This window comes from Macaca mulatta, chromosome 3 (genome assembly GCF_049350105.2).
Source record: "Macaca mulatta isolate MMU2019108-1 chromosome 3, T2T-MMU8v2.0, whole genome shotgun sequence".
NCBI lineage: Eukaryota > Metazoa > Chordata > Mammalia > Primates > Cercopithecidae > Macaca > Macaca mulatta.
Genome location: NC_133408.1, coordinates 40376573 through 40398907, shown reverse-complemented (window position 1 = coordinate 40398907; position 22335 = coordinate 40376573). Strand labels below are relative to the sequence as shown.

Sequence of the window (22335 nt, the reverse complement as noted above, 5' to 3'; positions counted from 1 at the left end):
GGGGTATTCTTCTTTCCTGTTTCCTGGTGTATTTTCCTCTATAGCATGGATCACTCTTTAACATACTTTTTGGTTGTCTGTCTCTACCTACAAAAATATATGTTCCCTGTTATATCACCAGTGCCTGGCACGTAGATAGTCAGTCAATATTTGTTGAATGAATGAATGAATGAATGGGCTGAAAGAACCTTATTCTTCTTTCTTCTGTCACTTCACACCATATGCTTTTGGAAAATGCTATGTGAACAGGGATCGTAAGCAGCAGAGGTTACACACATGGCTGTGGGATAGCCCATCATCCTCAGATACTTGTCTGGAAGGAGGTGGAGTACATGAGTAGAAATGATACAAGATAACTTCTTCAGGAAATCAGCCAAGTGTCACAGCTTTTCACATAGGCATGTGATGTTTGTGTGTGTGTGTATGAAGAGCTGTCATGGCCTAGAATCACGGGCCTTTAGATCCCTTGTACAGATAGAAAAGTAAAGGCCGAGGCCCAGGAGTGCTGCAGGCCACCGAGGTAGAGTCCCTGTCTGCCCTTCTCAATGTCCGGTCACTTCTCAGTGCACTCCCCTCTTTACTGCTAAAGCCACTTTCCCTGACTCTGAATGTGTAACCACGAGGGGGAAAATGTCCTCCAGGCTCACAGTTTGTGGAGAAAAAGCCCAGCAGCTGAAAATAATGTTCACAGAGTTTGTACCTAGAAAAAGTGGCCATTTCTATCATGTCTTTAAATTTCCCTGTTTCTCATACATTTTATAAACAAGACAGTAGAAGGAGATTCGGGAAGAGCAACTTTAGAACAAGGGGGAGAAAATCAAATCTAGAACATTCCAGTTTCTGTTTTCTTCTCAGTTTAGGGCTGATGCACTTTAGCTTCCTATGTAAGGGACTACTCAAATCTGATTAGAAGCTATTGTGGGCTGGTAATTATCCATAATTTTAGGAAGACAGATGCAGTACCAACTCTGTTCTCTAATAGCAGGCTTATTAATTTTAAATTTACATGGCAGGAGAAGCAGATGTCGAGGTGGGATAAGAGTTCAGATGCTTGGTCATTGATAGCTTTTTACTTCCACGTATCACATGGGGATTTGGGACCCAGGAAGCCCGCTGAGAACTGATGACTATCTGTCCCCTGAACAGCTGGGTTCTTTTTCATCCTGAGCTCAGAAAGATTGCTCCTACTGCAGCCAGGGAAGACAGGTTGTTGACTGGTTAGAAATCATGGCAGGTTATTTTCTCGACCCGCAGTTCGCAGTTGGAAAGCAGAGCTATCAAAAAGTTGTCTTCTCTATTGTATTTCAAATCTGGGTGTTTAAAAAATTATGTTAGCAAATTAAGCATTTCTTGAATGGTAGTTGTGTGTGTTCTTGATGCGAATGAGAGGTGCATTCCCTTGTAAAATCCCTGGGACTTAATAGAAGATGTGAGCCTTAGAACAGAAGTTGGTTTTCTAGATGATCACGTAGACATGATGCTGAGCACCAAAGATGTTGATTGAAACGATTGAAAAAGAAATTTGTCTGAGTTCAGATTTTACACCAATATTTAGAAAATCAGCAAAAGAACTTGGAGGCATGTTCTCAGGCATCCTGTTCAGCCCCATGCCCACATTGTCATAAAATCCGAGTGTGCGTACAGGCAGGCGCATTCCTTTCTGTTCTCATCACAGGTCCTTCCCTGGCTCTGCACCTGCCTGTCATGCGCCTCCATGTGAAGAGACCACCAAACAGGCTTTGTGTGAGCAATAAAGCTTTTTAATCACCTGGGTGCAGGCGGGCTGAGTCCCAAAAGAGAGTCAGGGAAGGGAGATAAGGGTGGGGCCATTTTATAGGGTTTGGGTAGGTAAAGGAAAATTACAGTCAAAGGGGGGTTGTTCTCTGGCTCTGGCGGGCAGGAGTGGGGGTCACAAAGTGCTCAGTGGGGGAGCTTTTTGAGCCAGGATGAGCCAGGAAAAGGAATTTCACAAGATAATACCATCCCTTAAGGCAAGGACCGGCCATTTTCACTTCTTTTGTGGTAGAATGTCATCAGTTAAGGTGGGACAGGGCATTTGCACTTCTTTTGTGATTCTTCAGTTACTTCAGGCCATCTGGGTGTATACGTGCAAGTCACAGGGGATGCGGTGGCTTGGATTGGGCTCAGAGGCCTGACATTGCCCTCTTCTCTACCTCCCCTACCTTTTCCCTCCTGTGTGGTTCTCTCACAAAGTGAATGGCCTCAGCCACAGCTTCTCTGCAGCTGCATCAGACTGTGGCGACAGGAGTGGCTGTCCCCACGGAGCCCAGTCTTGCTTGCAGCTGCAGCCTGGTGATCATTTTGTACCTCAAGTACGTAATTCTACAGAACGAGAGCCAACATGCTGGGGATGGAGGCGTCTTTATCACGGTGCTCTGCATATTTTAATCTTGGGTAGAAAGTATGGAAAAGTATGGGATACATGTGGTTTGATGTCAGAAGGACATTGTGAACTTGACGTGGACTGAGGATGTTCAGGTGCAACAGGCACCGCGGCTTCATTAAGTGAGACTTCTCCATCTCCCTGCCAGGCACGCACAGGTGTATGGCCACATCTTATGTGTTATTCTTATCTAGAGTGCGCCTTGTCGTCATGCTTAAAGTTCCATGGTGATATTCTGCCTCATAGAGTAGTGTTATGCCCAGACCGTTTGTTCCCCAAAGAAGACCACCAGAGTCCAGAGTCAAAGCGAAGCGGCAAGGATCTTTACTACAAGTTGGAACTTGGTCCCTCCATTCCACAGCATACAAGAGGGCCTCGAACAATGCGAGTGCTTGCTTTTTATAGCCCGATGTAAACAGGATATGTAAAGTTACAGGGAACAAGGTAATTCTCTTGGTTACAGCATTACAATTGGTTAACATTATACATTTAGCATTCCTTATCGGAGATCTCCCAGGTGATGTTTTTCTGAAGTTTGAAAGAAATATGGAGGAATGTGTGCTGGGCTCAGGAAGTTGGGAGATATATGGGGGATGTGCCTCATTCCTTTCAGTAGGTCCCAAACCGCATTCAACACAGAAATGTACTCTTGCTATTATACTAGAAAGTGCTTTCATATACCAAGTGGGAGAGCAGTCCTAAAATCTGGGCTGGAATCACAGAAGGAAGGCTTTGGGAAGCAACAGATTCCCTAGTCCAAAGCTGGTTTTTGATGAACCTAGAAACAGGACCAAGAGAAGTGAATTTGCCTAAGGCCCTGACAGTGTCTCACGGTAGCATTTGAACCTAGCAGTTTCTTTACCTATTTCTTTAAATGTTTAGTAATGCTTCCTCTGATTCCTATATAAAAGTATTCCTCATTCATTCTTTTGTTTCAGTGAATTATTGCGGTGCCACCCCGTAACAGTATTTGAGTCAAAATGTGGCAGTGCTTATCCCTTTCCAAGGTTTTTAGTTGCACAGGTTTTCAAAGTTCTGCTAACAGTTTCTTGTTGGTTGCAAGGTGTCCTTTCAGAAGCCAATTGTGTGGTGTATTGATGTTGATTGTTGGAGGTAGTTTGGTTAGAACGTACTTCGAGTGGCTGGTGTGGGCCTGGGGGACAGTGACAGCTGCCTGCCTCATGGGCAGAGATGAAGTAATTGCTTCCTGGGAAGTACCATCCTCCTGGCCACACTCTCCAGCCCATTTCATTTGTGTTGGTTTCCTCGCATCTGCACGTTTCTGGTTTCATGTGAGTCTCATTTATTGTAGCATATGACTTCAGGCTGTGGGGAAGAATGGCCATTTTAGCACAGAGATGCACACAAAGGAACAACTGGCTAAATGTGAGAGAAGACATTCTTAGGGGGGGGTTTCATTTCTTTTATTCTGTAACAGGCAGTCTGGGAAGCATTCTGGACATGTGGCCTGCGCTGTCACAGTTCCTCCTTGCAGGATCGCAGATGTTTGGAGATTGTAGTGATAACTGTTATCATTGAGAAGGTCATTCTCGCAGGCTCTAATAAGTCAGGATTTATTCAGTGTTAATTTGTTAAAGACAACTGTATTTCTAGCCAAATCCATGGGAGACGTTTCTCCTGGCAGTGTTGCTGGGGGTATTCCGTGGCTTAGTCTTAGGGAAGCACACGCCTTTGAATACTGCTGAAAAGAACCCAAAGCGCACCAGAGCACTTTTGCCTTACGGGGTGTTAGTCACTGATACGCATCTCAGTCAGACCTGATGGATTCTTGACCCCTTCCTTTCTTAATTTTTTAGTTTTATGTTTAATTTTTGTTTTTTAAGAGCACAACCCCTCAGGTGGCCACCATGAATCTCTGGTGTCTTCAGCTGGTTGAAGCCTATTTGCCGTCTCTGGTTCAAACATATTCGAAGCCTGATGATGCTTCCCTCGGTTGTTCTGCTGTGTGACCTCCGCGCCTGCAGGGTTCAAGAGTGTCAGAGCTGGGAGCTGCCTTCACAACTACCAGGGTTTCCGGAACCTCCTTTATCTAGCCCTGGGGATGGAAGAGATGTCATCACAGGTGAAGGCTTATTGGTTTACATGCCATTGATAATGAACGAGGAGGTTTTCTTTTATATAAGGGGAGCTTCTTATAATGTGCTTTAGTAGGGTAAAGAAGCTTTTGAGGTTTGCTTTCTCTGGAAAGATAATTTGTGATCCTGCCCTTGCTTTCAACAAAAATATAATTTGCATACCAGTGCATGTTGTGTTACTGAGCGCTGGCTGACAAATGGTTCTTAACTCGTCATTCACTCCGCCACTGTTTCTTGAATGGCATATGTGTTCCAGCTGTAGTAGGAACTTGCTAGGCTCTAGGACTAACCCTTATGAATCGGGGGCCCTGGGGGAAGCAAATGCATATAACTATAAACATTTGTGGGGATATCAGAGGGGGTGACTACAGGTGCAAAACTTCGTTCATTCATTGCCCCATCTAGGAGGTTTTGTGTCTTAGCAGCGTGTTCCATAGCAACACATCCCTGTATCAAAACATTCATCATATTATTTTGAAATTCTCTGCTTAGGTATGTATTTTTCCCACTAAGTTTAGAACTGGTTAAGGACAGGCTATGGGGTATGTAATATATGTACACACACACACACAGATATACATATTACCATAGTAAATATACAATATAGATTTATATATATACACACGTATATATTTCTCCCTCTCTATATATACACAACACACACACATACATATATACACACACACATATATATGAAATACACACACACACACACACACACACACTTCTGCCAAGCACAGAAAGTCAAAACTAGGCAAGGGTTCTTTTAGTGTTTATGAAAAAACAGATGTGTTAGTTGAGAGCGTCCTTAAGTTGCCAGGGGAAAGACAGGATGGATTCACAAAGGGAGATAGTGTTGTTTTTTTTTTTTCTTTGTTTAACTCTTGAATTCTAAATAATCCAGACTTATAGAACAGTTGCAAAAATAGTACAGAGAATTCCCGTATGGTCTTCCCTCAGATTCCCCAAACATTTCACCCCATTTTTACTTTCTTTTTCTCTCTCTGTGGATATAATTTTTTTTTTTCTGAAATGTTTGAGTGGAAGGTAGAATGCTCTGAGGGATCACTGAGCTGACATAGTCTCCTAAATCCATGCTGTCAGGTGGGTGACAAAGCAGGACAGGAGGGTGATTTTGTAGGAGAGTCGGGCCACGGGCCCGAGTGTTCTCTCTGTCCCCATAGTGCCGGAGTTTCTACGTGCTCCAGGCCCGGGTTTGCATTGCACATAATTCTCAAGGGCTCATGGCAAGCTGCGCCAGAGACACAGAGGGTGGGGATGTGGGGACCCTGCCCCCAGTGGACAAAGGACTCACTGCTGGACTCTAATTTGTCTAGGTGTTTTTGTGACTTGCAGAAATACCTCCACCTTGCCTGGGCCTGGAGCCACAGGACACCTTGCCGAAGGTGAAGAATGTTCTGGAACAATGCAAGACCTGGCCAGGCTGTCCCCAGGAGCCAGCGTCCTGGGATCTCTGTGCAGCATCCAGCAACGTGAGCTTGCAGGACCCCGAGGAGCCCTCCTTCTTCTTGGAATCTGAGGATGACTGGGAGGACTCAGAGGCCCTGAGCTCACTGCTGCTGTTCCTGAACGCCCTCAGGTACAAGGCCAGCTTCCGTGGCCTGTACAACTTGGCACTGCTATGGCTGAGCAGCATGTTCTGCAGCTTTAGCGACAAGGAGGAGCTGACTGGGTGCCTGGCACAGGCCCGAGGGGCAGCCAAGAAAGCTGGCCTCTTGATGGCCCTGGCCAGACTCTGCTTCCTCCTGGGGCGGCTGTGCAGCAGGAGGCTCAAGCTGTCCCAGGCCCGGGTGTACTTGGAGGAAGCACTGGGGGCCCTGGAGGGCAGCTTTGGGGACCTGCTCCTGGTGGTGGCTGTGTACGCCAACCTGGCCAGCATTTACCGGAAGCAGAACGGAGAAGTGTACACAGGTGGTTCCCAAAGCCATGACTCTGCTTCTGGGGACGCCCGGCCACATCTGCAGCACCGAGGTGGAGGGAGAGCTCCTGCAGCTGGCGCCGCAGCAGGCGGTGGGTGGCCAGAGCCTGCAGGCCGAGGCCCGGGCCTGCTTCCAGTTGGCCAGGCAGCATGTGCACCTCAAGCAGCCCGAGGAGGCCCTGCCCTTCCTGGAGCGGCTGCTGCTTTTGCACAGGGACTCGGGAGCCCCAGAGGCTGCGTGGCTCTCAGACTGCTCCCTACTCCTGGCTGACATCTACTCCTGGCTCCTACTCCTGGCCGCAAGTGCCTGCCCCACCTGGTGCTGAGCTGTGTCAAGGTGGCCTCATTGAGGACACAGGACTCACTGGCCGGCTCGCTGAGAAGCGTGAACCTGGTGCTCCAGAACGCCCTCCAGCCCCACAGCCTCCCCACCCAGACTTCCCACTACCTCAGGCGAGCGCTGGCCTCCCTAACCCCGGACACAGGCCAGGCGCTGCGCGGCCTTCTTCACGCCAGCCTGGCCCAGCCGTACAGCCACCGTGGCTACCACGGCCCAGCCGTCACCTTCATGACGCAGGCTGTGGAAGCCAGTGCTGTTGCCGGAGTCTGTGCCATCATGGACTGCCTGGTGGCCCTGGCCTGGCTGCACGTGCTTCATGGACAGAGCCCGGTGGCCCTGAACTTCCTGCAGTCTGTCCAGGATGCAGTGGTGGCCAGCGAGGACCAGGAGGGTGTGATTGCCAACATGGTGGCCGTGGCTCTGAAGAGGACGGGCCTGACGAGGCAGGCAGCCGAGGGCTACTACTACGCCTTACAGGCGGCTTGGGACCTGGGCCAGCGGAGGAACCAGGCAGTGGTGCTGGCCAACTTCGGGACCCTGTGCCTGCATGTGAGTGCCAGCAGGCTGGCCCAGCACTACCTCCTGGGGGCTGTGCGGCTGTTCTCGAGGCTTCCCTGCAGGGAGTGTGGCCGGGACTTCACCCACGTACACCTGTAGCTGGGCCACCTCTGCACCCGCCAGGGCCCAGCCCAGCAGGGCAAGTGCTACTACGAGTGGGCTCTTCTGGTCACCGTGGAGATGGACCACGTGGAGAGTGAGTGCCCCAGTTCCTCTTGTGAGCCTTCTGGGGCCACATGGGTCAGGGCACACCTGGGGTTTGTGATTCGGAAACAAGTGGTGGTTTTTCCACCATCGAAAGTGCTGAGTCATGGTCAGTAGGAGATGTTGGCAAGCGCCCTGGAGACAGGCGGTTCCCATGCAGGGCCAGGACCTCTGTGCCCTACTGAGGCAGCCAGCTCTTCCTGGTTTGCCCAGGGACCATCCTGCCTTGAGCATTGAAAGTCCTGCGTGCTGGGAATCCCTAGACATAACCCTGGGATCAAGGCAGGCTCTGCTACGCTGGGACTTGGGGCCCCTCCATGAGCCAGGCCCTGAACACCAGTTCTTGTGCCTGTGTTATCTGCTTGGTATCTCGGCAGCCTGCGCACCTGTCATCCCACTTCACAGAGGACACGGGGCGGGTGATTGCCCAAAGCCACAGAGCATTTCATGCAAAAGCAGCTTGTTGTGCAGAGTGTGCCAGGCCCCACCCACAAATGGGGCTTGTGGGGTCCTCAGGTGGCAGAGACTGAGCGTGGGAATGTGAGCTTCAGGCCACAGAAGCGACAAAAGGGTGAGTGGCGTGATGGCGGGGCAGCACTTGGCCCCGGGTTAGGGAAGCCTCTTTAGTCTGGGACCAGAGGGTTGAGAGGATTTAGTCAAGTAATAGGTGGTGGATGAGGGGCTGGTGGTGGTGGAGGGGCTGGAGGTGTAGCCTGTGTGAAGGCCCAGGGGTGAGCGAGTGGGGGTGAGTGAGCGGGGATGAGTGGGGTGTGAGTGGTGGTGAGTGAGTGGAGGTGTGATGGGCGTGAGTGAGTGGGAGTGTGAGCGGGGATGAGTGGGGTGTGAGCGAGGGTGAGTGAGCAGGAGTGTGAGCGGGGATGAGTGGGGTGTGAGCGGGGTGTGATGGGTGTGAGTGAACGGGAGTGTGAGCGAGGATGACTGGGGTGTGAGCAGGAGTGAGTGAGGGGGTGAGTGAGCGGGAGTGTGAGCAGGGATGAGTGGGGTGTGAGCAGGGGTGAGTGAGCAGGGCTTATGCAGGGAGGTGCAGAGTTGGGAGTGGGTGGGTTAGGTGCTGGATGGTGAGAAGCTCTTCTGGAGAGCTAAGCAGGGCCTGGGGCCTCAGGCTGTGGCTTGGCCTTTTCCCCAAGAGCACTGGGGAGCCATGGGGTGCTATCGAACAGTCACTGCAGACTGAGCAGTGAACGGACAGCAGGTGGGCAGGGCTGTCCGAAATCTAGGCCGCAGAGGATAGATGAGGAAGTTGAGTCCAGGGAAATGGCTGAGACAAGGGATACTGTTGAGTCCCCTCTGCCTTGCAGCGCTTTGTCATGGCATAGTGAGACCACTCAGAGGTGCCTCCTGTGGCCTGGACCAGAGCCCCAGGGGCTGTGACCAAACCTGCCCATTTCCCAGCAGAGGCCTGGCACCCACTCCTGGCCCTAGGAGGGATGAGATTTTGGAAAGGACCGTGTGAAGGGGCCCCGGTCCCACACATCTGCCTAAGGAGGGTTGGGGGTTTCAGACCCAGGCTTCTTCCCCAGGGGCATTCTCTGACTGGAAGGAGACCCTCCAGGAACCCAGCGCCCCAGCCCCCACTGCAGCCTCCTGTTGCTCCTGGCACAACAGCCTGTGGCACCTCCTCCTACGAGGCCCTCCCCGGCGTGCTGGGGGATTCAGACTTGGAAATGCAGGCCAGGGAACGGGAATCATGCTTCCCTGTCTCCCCACCCTGAGCTGAACGGTCGAGGAGACCGAGGGTGGGGTTGATACCCCACATGCTTACTTGGGGTCATTTTTGAGTCATTTTCGGTAGTTTGTGTCCTTCTAGGAGTTTGGCTGTTGTGTCTAGATGGTCTGATTTCTTGGTGTACAATTGTTTGTAGTGTTTTCATGGAATCTTTTTATTTCTGTCAGGTTGGCAATAATGTTTCCTCTTTCATTTCTGATTTTAGAAACTTGGGTTTTTAATTTTTTATTTATTCATTTTTATTAGAGATGGGGTCTCATCATGTTTCCCCAGGCTGGTTTTGAATGCTGACCTCAGCGAACCTTCCAACTCGGCCTCACAAAGTGCTGGGATGACAGGCCTGAGCCATGGTGCTCAGTCTCTGATTTTAGTCATTTGTGTCCCATCTTTCTTTTCTTGGTCAGTCTCGTGAAAGATTTGTCAGTTTTGTTATTATTTTCAAAAAATCCACTTTTGGTTCTGTTGATTATCTCTTTTGTTTTTCCATTCTCTGTATTTTCACTTCCCATTTCCACTCTCACGTTTATTATTTTCTTCCTTTTATTCACTTTGTGTTTAGTTCTTTTTCTAGTTTCTCAAGGTGGAAGGTTAGGTTTTTGATTTGAGATTTTTCTTCTTTCTTTGAATGTAGACATTTACAGTTATAAATTTCCCTTTCAGCGCTGCCTTAGCTGCATCTTGGAATTTTTGATACACTGCTATATATATATATTTTTAAGGCAGAGTTTTGCTCTATTGACCAGGCTGGGGTGCAGTGGTGCAATCTTGGCCCACTGCAACTTCTACCCAGGTTCAAGCCATTCTCATGCCTCAGCCTCCCGAGTAGCTGGAATTACAGATGTGCACCAACCCACCTGGCTAATTTTTGAATTTTTTTTTTTTTTTTTTTTTTTATAGAGACAGGATTTCACCATGTTTCCCAGGCTGATCTCAAACTCCTGGACTCAAGCGATCCTCCCACCTCGGCCTCCCACTGTGCTGGGATGAGAGGCGTGAGCCACCGCGCTGGCCCGGGCTGTGCATTTGTTTACATTCTTCTCAAATTAGTTTTTGGTTTCCCGGATGGTCTCTTTGACTCACTGGTTGTTTAGGAGTGTGTAATTTTCACATATTTTTGAATTTCCCACATTTCCTTCACTGTCGATTTCGAGTGTTCATGCCAGTACAGCTGAAGAACACCTCTGCTTTGGTCTCAGTCCTTCTCCATTCACTGAGGCTCATTTTGTGACCTGGCACATGGTCTGTCATGGGGAATGTCCCATGGGTGCTCGAGAGGACTGTGTATTCAGCAGTTGTTGGGGGGTGTGTGTGACAGATGTCCATTCGGCGTACCTGGTTTCCGGTGTTAATCTCCGGAATGTTTCTGACGCTAGAGAATCAGAAGCTTTCCACCGTTCCCAGTGCCCTGGCTTTGGGAGGAGCCTGGTTGCATGAGAGAAGCATGTGTGGGAAGACCAGGGGCCGACTTTGAACCCCATTCCCCCAACATGATGCCATGTGTGGCAGACATGACGCTTGGCTTTGCTCTCAGGGTTCCATCTGCGATAGGGGCTACTTGTGCCCCTGGCCTCATCAGCTCAGGCTGAAGGCGGCCCTGGTCCTGGCCAGAGGGGCTTTGTGAAGCAGAAATAGATGGCCTGGTGCAGGGGCCGAGCCTGGCCAGGACCTCGGCCCTGGGAATTGTAAAGAAGGCCGGCCTGTACCATGAGCATCTGCACCAAGGTGTGCCCATGTCACGGTGTGCTCGGCATCTGCCCTGGCACGGGTGCATGGCCTGTCTGCGCTCAGGCTCCCCGCCTATGGGGCCCAGGCTCACAGAGGTGTGAAAGAGGCAAGCAGGGGCCTCCAAGCACAGCCAGCCTCGCTTCGATGCTGGGAGACTAACGTCTTCCATTTTGTCTTCTGCCCAGGCCAGCTGCCGGCCATCCAGTGGCTGTGCTATTTATACAGCGCCGTCATGCCCAGCGAGGCCCAGTGTGTCATCTACCACGAGCTCCAGCTCTCCCTGGCCCACAAGATGTCTGACAAGGTGCTGGAGGGGCAGCTCCTGGAGACCATCAGTCAGCTCTACCTGTCCCTGGGCACGGAGTGGTAAGGGCTGGCTTTGCAGTGGTGGAGGTGGGGGCGGGCAGGGCAGGGAGAGGGGCACAGGGAAGCTGGCCCAGGGCGCCAGCAGCCCCTCTCCTTTTGATCATTTGGTTCCTTGGCATCAGATGCTCTGAGCTGGTGGGCCTGGGGTCGTCCCAGGGCTGCTGCTGGCCCGTGAGTCCCAGCTTGAGCCTCCCTTGTTGGGTCAAAGGTCATCTCAACCCCAGCAGAGGCAGTAGGTGCACTCTGGGCTGTTCTTCCTACTATAGTGACTTTTGTCATCTGACCTCTGCCTGCCTCGAATCTTCATTCCTGGTCTTCATCTGTCCCCTTAAGTGTGACCACAGCAGCCACCTGTGGCTTCTCTTCCACAGAAGACAGAGCCAGTTATGTCACCTGCTTCCCTGGGGCAGGGTTTCAAGGTCTCACGTCCCATATGTGGCCTACTCAGCTTCCCTCAAGCATCCTGACCTGGTGGGGTAACCATGGCCCTGGCCACCCCACCCACAGGGCCCAGTGACATTGCTGCAGTCACACCCCCTCGAGTGTTGGACTTACTGAGAGAGCAGGGAAGGATCAAGATTCCATGGGGACCCGGGAGACTGGCTCCAGTCTTGGCCTCAGGTTCACAGAAGGAAAATGGGCCAGTGGGCTAGAGCCATGCTTCTCAAAGTGTAGTCCCTCGACCAGTAGAGCAGCATCCATGTCACCTAGGAGCTTGTGGCAAGTGGGAGTTCTAGGGCCTGCCCCAGGCCTGTGGAGCCGGGAGCTCTGGGGGCAGGGCCAGCAAGCTCTACAGTCAGGCCTCCGAGTGACTGTGATGCCTGCACACCTTGAGAACCATCGGCCTAGATAGCCTCTGAACACTAACGGCTCCTGGTGCATCTGGAGAAGACACAGGCCATGTCTGGGAGGCAGGGGAGATGGACTAGCACACTCCTCCTGCCACAGGGCAGCATGATGCTTGATTCCCTCAGATGATGTCCTTCATTTTTCCATGCCGTGTGAGTTCACCCTGGCCCTCCCAGCAGCCTGGGAAGAGCAGAACACTGCACACACGAGAGGGCCTTTCCCAGTCCCCACATGCCAGATTCATCTGTCACCAGACCCACGGGAGGAGGCAGACTGGTTCCAGGAGGATGAGAGCCCTTGTTCTGACACCTGCGTCTGATTCCAGGGCCTACAAGTCCGCTCTGGACTACAGCAAACGAAGTCTGGGGATTTTCATTGACCTCCAGAGGAAAGAGAAGGAGGCACATGCCTGGCTACAAGCAGGGAAGATCTATTACATCCTGCGGCAGAGCGAGCTGGTGACCTGTACATCCAGGTGAGTGACAAGGGATGCAGGAGGACCCCTGTGCTGTTCACTCTCTGTCCATCCACCCATCCATTCATCCTTCCATCATCTGTTTACCTGTTCATCCTTCCATCCATCCATCCATCCATCATCCATCCATCCATCATCCATCCATCCATCCATCATTCATCCATCCTTTTATCATCCATCTATTCACCCGTCTATCCATCCATTCACCTGTCCATCCACCCATCCATTCATCCTTCCATCTATCTTTCCATAATCCATCCAACTATCTTCCATCCATCCATGATCCATCCATTCACCTGTTCATCCATCCATCCATTCATTCATCATCCATCCTTTTATCATCCATCCATCCATTCACCTGTTCATCCATCCCTCCATCCATTCTTCCATCCTTCCATCATCCATTCACCTGTTCATTCTTCCATCCATCCATCCATCATCCATCCATCCATCATCCATCCATCCATCCATTCTTCCATCATCTTCCCATACACCTGTGTGTCCTTCCATCCATCCATCCATCCATCATCCATCCATCCATCCTTTCATCCTCCCATCATCCATCCATTCACCTGTTCATCTTTCCACGCATCCATCCATCCATCTATCATCCATCCATCCTTTTGTCATCCATTCATTCGCCTGTCCATCCATCCATTCACCTGTTCGTCCATCCATTCACCTGTTCGTCCGTCCATCCATCCTTCCGTCTAACTTTCCATCTTCCATCCAACTGTTCATCCTTCTGTCCATCCATCCATCCATCATTCTTCTGTTCACCTCTTCGTCCATCCATTCACCTCCTTGTCCGTCCATCCATCCATCCTTCCATCCATCCATCCGTCCTTCCATCCGTCCTTCCATCCATCCTTCCATCCATCTTTACATTATCCATCCAACCATCTTCCATCCATCCATGATCCATCCATTCACCTGTTCATCCATCCATCCATTCATTCATCATCCATCCTTTTATCATCCATCCGTCCATTCACCTGTTCATCCATCCCTCCATCCATTCTTCCATCCTTCCATCATCCATTCACCTGTTCATTCTTCCATCCATCCATCATCCATCCATCCATCATCCATCCATCCTTCCATCCATCCTTCCATCTATCTTTCCATAATCCATCCAACTATCTTCCATCCATCCATGATCCATCCATTCACCTGTTCATCCATCCATCCATTCATTCATCATCCATCCTTTTATCATCCATCCATCCATTCACCTGTTCATCCATCCCTCCATCCATTCTTCCATCCTTCCATCATCCATTCACCTGTTCATTCTTCCATCCATCCATCCATCATCCATCCATCCATCATCCATCCATCCTTCCATCCATCTTTCCATAATCCATCCAACCATCCTCCATCCATCCATGATCCATCCATTCACCTGTTCATCCATCCATCCATTCATTCATCATCCATCCTTTTATCATCCATCCGTCCATTCACCTGTTCATCCATCCCTCCATCCATTCTTCCATCCTTCCATCATCCATTCACCTGTTCATTCTTCCATCCATCCATCATCCATCCATCCATCATCCATCCATCCATCATCCATCCATCCTTCCATCCATCTTTCCATAATCCATCCAACCATCTTCCATCCATCCATGATCCATCCATTCACCTGTTCATCCATCCATCCATTCATTCATCATCCATCCTTTTATCATCCACCCGTCCATTCACCTGTTCATCCATCCCTCCATCCATTCTTCCATCCTTCCATCATCCATTCACCTGTTCATTCTTCCATCCATCCATCATCCATCCATCCATCATCCATCCATCCTTCCATCATTCATCCACTCGCCTGCTCATCCTTCCATCCATCCATCCATCCATCCATCCTTCTATCATGCATCCATTCACCTGTTCATCCTTCCATTCACCTGTCCATCCATCCATCCATCCATCCATCCATTCGTCCATTCATCATTCATTCATTCCTTTATCATCCATTCATTCAGCCACCATCCATCCACCTGTTCGTCCATTCATCCATCCATCCTTCCATCATCCATCCATCTTTCCATCATCCATCCTTCCATCATCCATCCATTCATCCGTTCTTCCTTCCATCCATCCATCATCCATCCAGCCATCATCCATCCATTTGTCCATTCATCCATCCATCCTTTTATCATCCATCCTTCATCCATTTATCATCCATCCATTCACCTGTTCATCCATCCATCCGTCCATTCATCCTTCCATCAACCATCCATTCACCTGTTCATCCTTCCATCCATCCACGATTCATCCATCCACCATTCATCCATCCATCATTCATCCATCCATCCATTTATCCATTCATCCACTTATCCATTCGTCCATATATCCATCCATCATCCATCCATCCTTCCATCAACCATCTACTCACCTCCTGTTCATCCTTCCATGCATCCATCATTCATCCATCTATCTATTTATCCATTCATCCATCCATCCTTCCATCCTTCCATCATCCATCCATTCATCTGTTCATCCTTCCATCCATCCATAATCCATCCATCCATAATCCATCCATCCATCCATCCATCCATCCATCATCCATCCATCCATCTATCATCCATCCATCTGTCCATTCATCCATCCGTCCATTCATCCATCCATCATTCATCCATCCTTTTATCCATCCATTCACCCGTCTATCCATCCATTCACCTGTTGTTTCATCCATCTGTCCATTCATCCTTCCAACATCCATCCATTCACCTGTTCATCCTTCCATGCATCCATCATACATCCACATATCTATTTATCCATTCATCCATCCATCCATCCATCATCTCTCCATGCTTCCATCATCCATCCATGCTTCCATCATCCATCCATCCACCTGTTCATCCTTCCATCCATCCATCATCCATCCACCCATCCATTCATTCATCCTTCCATCATCCATCCATCCTTCCATCATCCATCCTTTCTCCCATCCATCCACCGTTCGTCCATCCATCCATCATTCATCCATCCACCCATCAATCTATTAATCCATCCCTCCATTCATCTATCTCTCCATTTGTTTACCCATACATTCGTCTATCCACCATCTATCCATCCACATGTACATACATCATCTACCCTCCACCCATCCATACATTATCTACCCACCCATACATACGTACAGACATACACACATCATTCCATCCATCCATCCATCCATCCATCCATCCATCCAAGCATTAATCTAGCCACACGCCCATCCATCCATCCATGTGTCTACATCTCCTCATCCATTCATCCATCCATCCATCCATCCACTCATTCCTAAGCCACTGCTGAGCACCTGTTGTGTGCCTTTTCCCTCCCTCCAACTGGTTCCCTCACATCCTCCCCCAGTGGCCAGCATCTTCTCCCTGAGGGCAGAGGCGCGGCCCCTCACAGTGCCCAGCACCTGCTGGTATACAGCACATGCTCAAATAATGTGACCACTCAGTTAACACACAGAAGAGCTTGCTCCAAGCGACACGTGGCAAATCTCCTTACAAAATGAATCTATCATAGCGGCTGTTTTCAGAGGCTTTCCCAAACACAGTGTGATCTGGAACAAATTGTGAAGCCCACGAGCCTGGTGAAGCTTTCATTATTGAGTACCTGCTGTATACCTCCTTGAGCTGAGGAGAGGGATCAAGAGCTCATGGCCAAGAGGGGACCAGGCCCACCCACAAACACTGCTGATGTGGCAGGGATGTGGCAACGCAGAAAGGAGCCAGGGGCTGGGCTCCCAGCAATCTGGGGGCCACGGAGACTGTTTTGAGTGCAGGGGGAGTGGGCTAGGGCTAGCCCTGGTGGTAGGATTCACAGGTGTCGGGCTCCTGGGCTGCAGCTGCTCAGTCACCTCCTGGCACTCAGGTGCATCAGTTCATTGTCCTCATGCCAGTGGTGGGGGCAGCCCTCATGCGCAGGGTCTGAAAAATACTCAAGTGTACCTGTAGTGTGTGAGAGGAAGGAGGCTGGCAAAGGTGCGCGTGGCCACCTCGCTAGGTGTGGGTCTTGAGGGAACTTCTGTCTCCTTTCAGGTGGCACAGAATGTGGACCTGTACACAGGCGACCCCAACCTGGGGCTGGAGCTGTTTGAGGCAGCTGGAGACATCTTCAATGGGGCCTGGGAGCGGGAGGAAGGCATGTCCTTCTACCGGGTGAGCTGGCCTGTGGGCTGATGTGGGTGGGCCTCAGTGGGGCACCTGGAGGCTGAGGTACAGGTGTGGCAGGGTAGAGGCCTCCCACCTGGAGGCAGGGCCACCCATATACATGATTAGTTTCCAAGTGGTCTCACCAGGAATATTGACCATGCCCCTGCCCGGGACAAACGCTCGGGGCCTGGACGTGACAATGGCTCTACCCATCTACCTGATGACCTCAAGCAACCATGAGTGGGAAGTCCTGTCCCCATCTTCCAGATGAGGAAACTGAGGCTCAGAGAGGCACAGGGACATGTCAAAGGACACACAGCATCGGTGGGAGGCCCAGGTCTGCATGCACCCCGAAGTGGGACGGCTTCTCCCTTCCTCTGAGCTCACGGTGTGGCTCAGCCCTGGACACAGATAAATGTGGTGTTTTTAGAGCAGAGAGGAGTGCTGGCTCCCCCCAGTCAGACCCCCGGTGCCCAGGTGGGAGAGGCTGGTCTGAGGCTGTTGGGTGTAGCTGGATGGGCCTCAGGTGACTCTTCAGCCCCCAACTTGGGTGTCTGAACTGTGTGTTATCCCAGAGCACAGAGCTGTGTTGAGGTGCAGAGGTAGCTGGGGCGTGGGAAGCTCCAAGTACATGTTTGAGCTCTGAGGAGGGCTGTGGGCAAGGCGGGTGCTGCGGGAAGCCTGACCCCACCTGCCTGTGTGGTAGGACCAGGCCCTGCCCCTGGCAGTGACTACGGACAACCACAAGGCGGAGCTGCAGCTACAGCTGTGCAACAAGCTGGTGGCACTCCTGGCCACGCTGGAGGAGTCCCAGGAGGGCTTGGAGTTTACCTACATGGCCCTAGCACTCAGCATCACTCTGGGTAAGTCCCCTGAGCCCCACCCTGCCAGGACCCACACTTTGCCAGAGCCCAGCCTCCAGGTCTGCAGGCCAGGAGCTGAAACAGCTGCTGGATTTTCCTGGTCTCCTGTCCAGGCAGGCAGATCTGCCCAGCTGGCTTCCCCGTCCGGCTGTGGGGCACAGCCCGAGGTCTCTCACGCAGTGCAGAGCTCCCTGCCTGACTGAGCTCTGCTTCCTCTGCCTGTTCCCGCTGCTGACCACAAGGGCCGCCCAGTGTGCCCTCTGCCTTCCAGACATGCCAGGCATCTCGTTGGTCCCTGTATGTGCCAGGCTGAGTGACACATTCCCTTTCTCTTGTGCCCTTCCCACCCTCATCAACCACACGGCTCTCTGGCTGATAAAATCCCAGTTCCCCTTCCAGCAGTCTGCCCCTTAAGGCCAGGCATCCCCTGGTGCTGTGCCAGGGTCGTCTGTCCCCCTCCAGAGACAGGGAACCCTAGGCAGGCCACATGCCCCAGTGCCTTGTGCCCCGTAGCCCAGTACACAGTAGGTGTGCAGCTGACTCCCCAAGGTAGGGGGCTGTGATCGTGCCACACCCAGGAGGAGTCGGATGTCACATCTGTGGGTTGTCTGGAGCCGGGGTGTCCGGGAGCACCTGGACAGCATGGCTTTTGGGCTCCCCTGGTTAAACCCAGTGAGCAAAGGCAGGTGGCTATGTGTAGGTACAGAGCTGGGCCATCCAAGTCCGACTTTGCCATAAGCCTCACAGTAGACAGGGGCAGGCCTTATTAGTTCTGCTTTGCAGATGGGAAAGTGAGTCTGGGAACCTGGAAGGGACTGGCCAGAGCTGCCCAGGTGACCACAGGTGCCTGGAGGCAAGCCAGGTGTGCTGCCTAGGATCTACATACCTGCTCCTGAGGGGCATGTGTCCTCCCTGCCCCAGGGAGCCACATCCTCACACCTGCCCCTTTGGCCTGCACCCCAGGGGACCGGCTGAACGAGCACATGGCCTACCACCGGCTAGCTGCCCTGCACCACCGGCTGGGCCATGGCAAGCTGGCGGAGCACTTCTACCTCAAGGCCCTGTAGCTCTGCCACTCGCCGCTGGAGTTCAACGAGGAGACCCTCTACTACGTGAAGGTGTACCTGGTGCTCGGTGACATCATCTTCTACGACCTGAAGGTGGGTGGGAGGGGCAGGGCTCGGGGTGTTCCCGGCCTCCTCGGAGTTGGATTTCCACCCACACCCCAGAGGCCTGGGTTCCAGCCTTCCTTAGGAATGACCCAGTGGCCTCCCTGGAGCCCTGCACCCAGCTGGAGGAGCCGGCAAGGTTAGCAGATACAACCTAGCTCCCAAGCTGGCCAGGCCCCACCCTCAACAACTCAGTCTCAGCCAGGGAGGCTGACACATGAGTGGGCAACGGTGGCCTCTGGGTAAAGAAGGGGGATTGTAGTCAGGGGGGCCCTCCTGGAGGAGGTGACAGCAAAACTGAGACTTGACAGTCAAGTGTCAAGTTGCATTTAACAAAGAAAACAGGTCGGGAGAAGGACATTTCGGAGGACGGCATCATCCTCACATTGAATCCACGTTGCAAGATCCAACCCAAATCCTGACACCTCCTCTAGGAAGCCTGCCCAGGGTGCCAGCCTGCACTGAGCAACTCCTTCCTGGAGTCCCGAGACACCTTGAATCTTCACACCACCCAGGAAGGGTCGGGTGGGACCAGTGTCTTACCATTGGGTTCACAGACAGGGAAACCCCAGCTCAGGGCAGGGGCAGTGGGGTGGGGCTCCTGCCAGCCAGGCTGAGGCCTTGCTGGGTCGGGTGTGTCTCGAGGGGAGGTGCTGTGCTCCCTCTGCCCCCAGCCCTGCAGGGGTGGAGAGCTGGGACTGGCAGACTCAGACCTGGGGTGTCTCCACCCGTCTGCCCAGCAGGCGCGACCCCTCCTCAGCATCGCACCGGCGTCGCGTCAGTGCTCCTTATGGGCTGAGGGGCCAGGGCGCTCCAGTCCAGGGGCCAAGATCTTGTGGGCCTTAGAACAACATGAGGAGGTGGGGCAGCCCTAAGACCCTGCCCCGTATTCCCCACCGCAGGCCTGGGGCTGTCTGGGAGGCCTCAGCCCAGTGCTGGTGACACCTGGTGGTGAGAAGTGGTCCCCGTGGCCTCCCAAGTCCCAGCCAGACAGGGAGGTGCCAAGTGTCAGGCCCAGAGGGACGCTGCTCACTGCCCAGGGGCTTGCCTGGGACCCAGGGGAACGGGCCTCCCAGAAGAGGCCTTTATCTCTCTTGGTCAAGCCTGCCGCCCACTCCGCCTGTCCAGGAGAAAGGAAAGGGCCAAGTAGTACCTGAGAGGCCAAAGTCCACGGTTGGGGTCGAGGGGCAGAGGCCTCCTTCACCTCCTTCCCATGCACAGCCCTCTGGGCCTCATCGTGACTATGCTGTCAGCGCGGGCCAGCTTCCCACAGGGAGGCCCCCTTGGAATTCCCCAAGGGCGGCTGTCTTTCCAAGGCTACACCCTCCTCCTTGTATAGGAGACTCTGGACCCAGGGCCCAGAGGAGTGGGAGAAAAAGCCGGGCTGGATGGAGCCTGGAAGGCTGAGAAGGCAGAGAAGCAGAGGTAAATGGGCATCTTTGCCAATTGCCTCTAAAATGGGGTCCCCTTTAGTCTACACGTGAGAGTGAGCCCTGGAATAGGGTGGATTAGATGTTTACTGGCTCAGCCTGCCACTCACTAGCTGCTGCACACACTATAGGCACATGGAAATGCACAGGGAAATTCACACAAGCACAGGCACACGCACACACAGGCACAGGCATGCACACAGGGAAATGCACACACAGACACAGGCACACGCACACACACATGGACATGCACACACAGGCACACAAACACGCACAGGCACATGCACAGGCACACGCAGAGACATATGCTTTGGCTGGCTCCTTCCTGTTTAGTTGGGAAGCCCCCACCCCTTCAGGAAGCCCTTGCAGCCCACCCCGGCTGAGTCTGGGGCCTCCTGGGCTTCCCTCTGCCACAGCCCGGGCCACCCTGTGTGGTCAGTGTTCGCTCCCAGGTCCCTCAGACTGGGAGCGAGGACATTAGGCTCCGCCATGCACCCAGCACAGAGTCCAGTGTTCGGCTGGGCTGGGGGGCATTGGATGAGCAGTGGCGGTGACTCGGGACCTTCTCACGCCCCTGTTCCGTGTGTGGGGTGGGGCAGTGAGGGAATGGACTGCTGCATCTTGGACTTTCTCATTGGCCCTGGGAGCCATCTTGAGATGGTAAAGAGGAACAGGCCAGGCATGGGTCTTAGAGAGGTCCCTTGGGTGACCCCCATGTGGAGGAGGTGCCTGGGGAGAAGCCAGGTGGGGGATGGGAGGGTCAAGGAGGAGATCTGGGCGATAGCATCCCAACCCAGGGATGGTGAGTTTGAGCCAAAGATGCATTGAAAATGGGAGTGGATGTCTGGGGAGTCACACTCCGTCAGTATTTCAGGGAACATTGCCAGAGAGGACACCTGTGAGATGGTTTTGTACCTGGCCTGGCCCGTGGAGGGCCTGGAAATGGTCAGCATGGACAGGGGCCAGAGGGGAGCCTGGGTCACTCAACGCTGTGCCCCTGCTGTGGCTTGGAGCCACGGGTCCTGCATGGAACTCTCAGAGCAGGCAGGATCTGCCCTGACCTCAGCCCATGGGGAAAGCAGCCACTGCCTGCAGAGAGGGTGGCACTGGGGCAGGAGGCTTGGGGTGAGTGGGGCGTAGGGACACTCAGGAAGGCTTCCAGGGGTGTCAGGGTCATCCCCACCTCCTGCAGCTGAGACCACAGCAGTGTCACAGGCTTCGGGGCTCATGGGGTGAGCCAGCATTGGCTGGACATGTGGAATGACCTGGAGACAGGAACGGCCTCTGGGAAGACGGGCTCCGAGTCCCCCTTTTGCTGACCATGACCTGTCCCCTTCAGGACCCGTTTGATGCAGCCAGGTACTACCAGCTGGCACTGGCAGCTGCCGTGGACCTGGGCAACAAGAAGGCACAGCTGAAGATCTACACGCGGCCGGCCACCATCTCCCACAACTTCCTCCTGGACCGCAAGAAGTCGCTCTTCTTCTACCAGAATGCCAGGACCTTCGCCACAGAACTCAACGTCCGCAGGGTCAACCCACCTCCTCTGCCACTCTGCCGGTGGGCCCCCTGGTTGGCCCCCAGCCACCCTCGCTGAGGACAGCATCCGAGGGAGCGGGTTTTGTGCAAGGAGGATGATCTCCTGCCTCTCCTGGTGTCTCCCGTGGCTCATTTTCTGGGAAATGGAGGCATGAAAGCAGAGTTCAAATAGCAATAAATTTTTTTTTGCAATAACATACCGAAGTCCCCAGGGCATCCTTCTCTGTGTGCTTCCTGGGCTGTGTCTAGGGGCCAGCTCCTTCCCTGGTGGCAGCCCTCTGATCTTAGGGATGAGAAGGACCCTGAGTCTAACAGACCTGGGCCAGGTCACCATGAGCCTCGGTTTCCTCGGCGGCCAGACGGGAGATGGTGGTGGAACTCCCTGGGCAGCTCCCTGCTCTCCCTGCTCAGAGCTTTTGCTCTAGGTCTCGTGCCGCTGTTGCCTTTAACCTTCAGGCCACTGTGATCAGG

At 52.8% G+C, this 22335-nt stretch overlaps 1 protein-coding gene across 1 annotated transcript; it reads left to right on the top strand.

Annotated features, from left to right (window-relative positions):
- Positions 1–4200: 4200 nt before the first annotated feature.
- LOC106995504 (SH3 domain and tetratricopeptide repeat-containing protein 1-like) lies at positions 4201–22061 on the top strand. Its single transcript, XM_028842938.2, is given in 11 exon segments — positions 4201–4487; positions 5857–6415; positions 6417–6735; positions 6738–7533; positions 11199–11379; positions 12554–12684; positions 12687–12703; positions 16750–16869; positions 17570–17726; positions 18690–18886; positions 21665–22061. Coding segments are annotated over 11 exon segments (2880 nt in total). The 5' UTR covers positions 4201–4342; the 3' UTR covers positions 21923–22061.
- Positions 22062–22335: the final 274 nt, after the last annotated feature.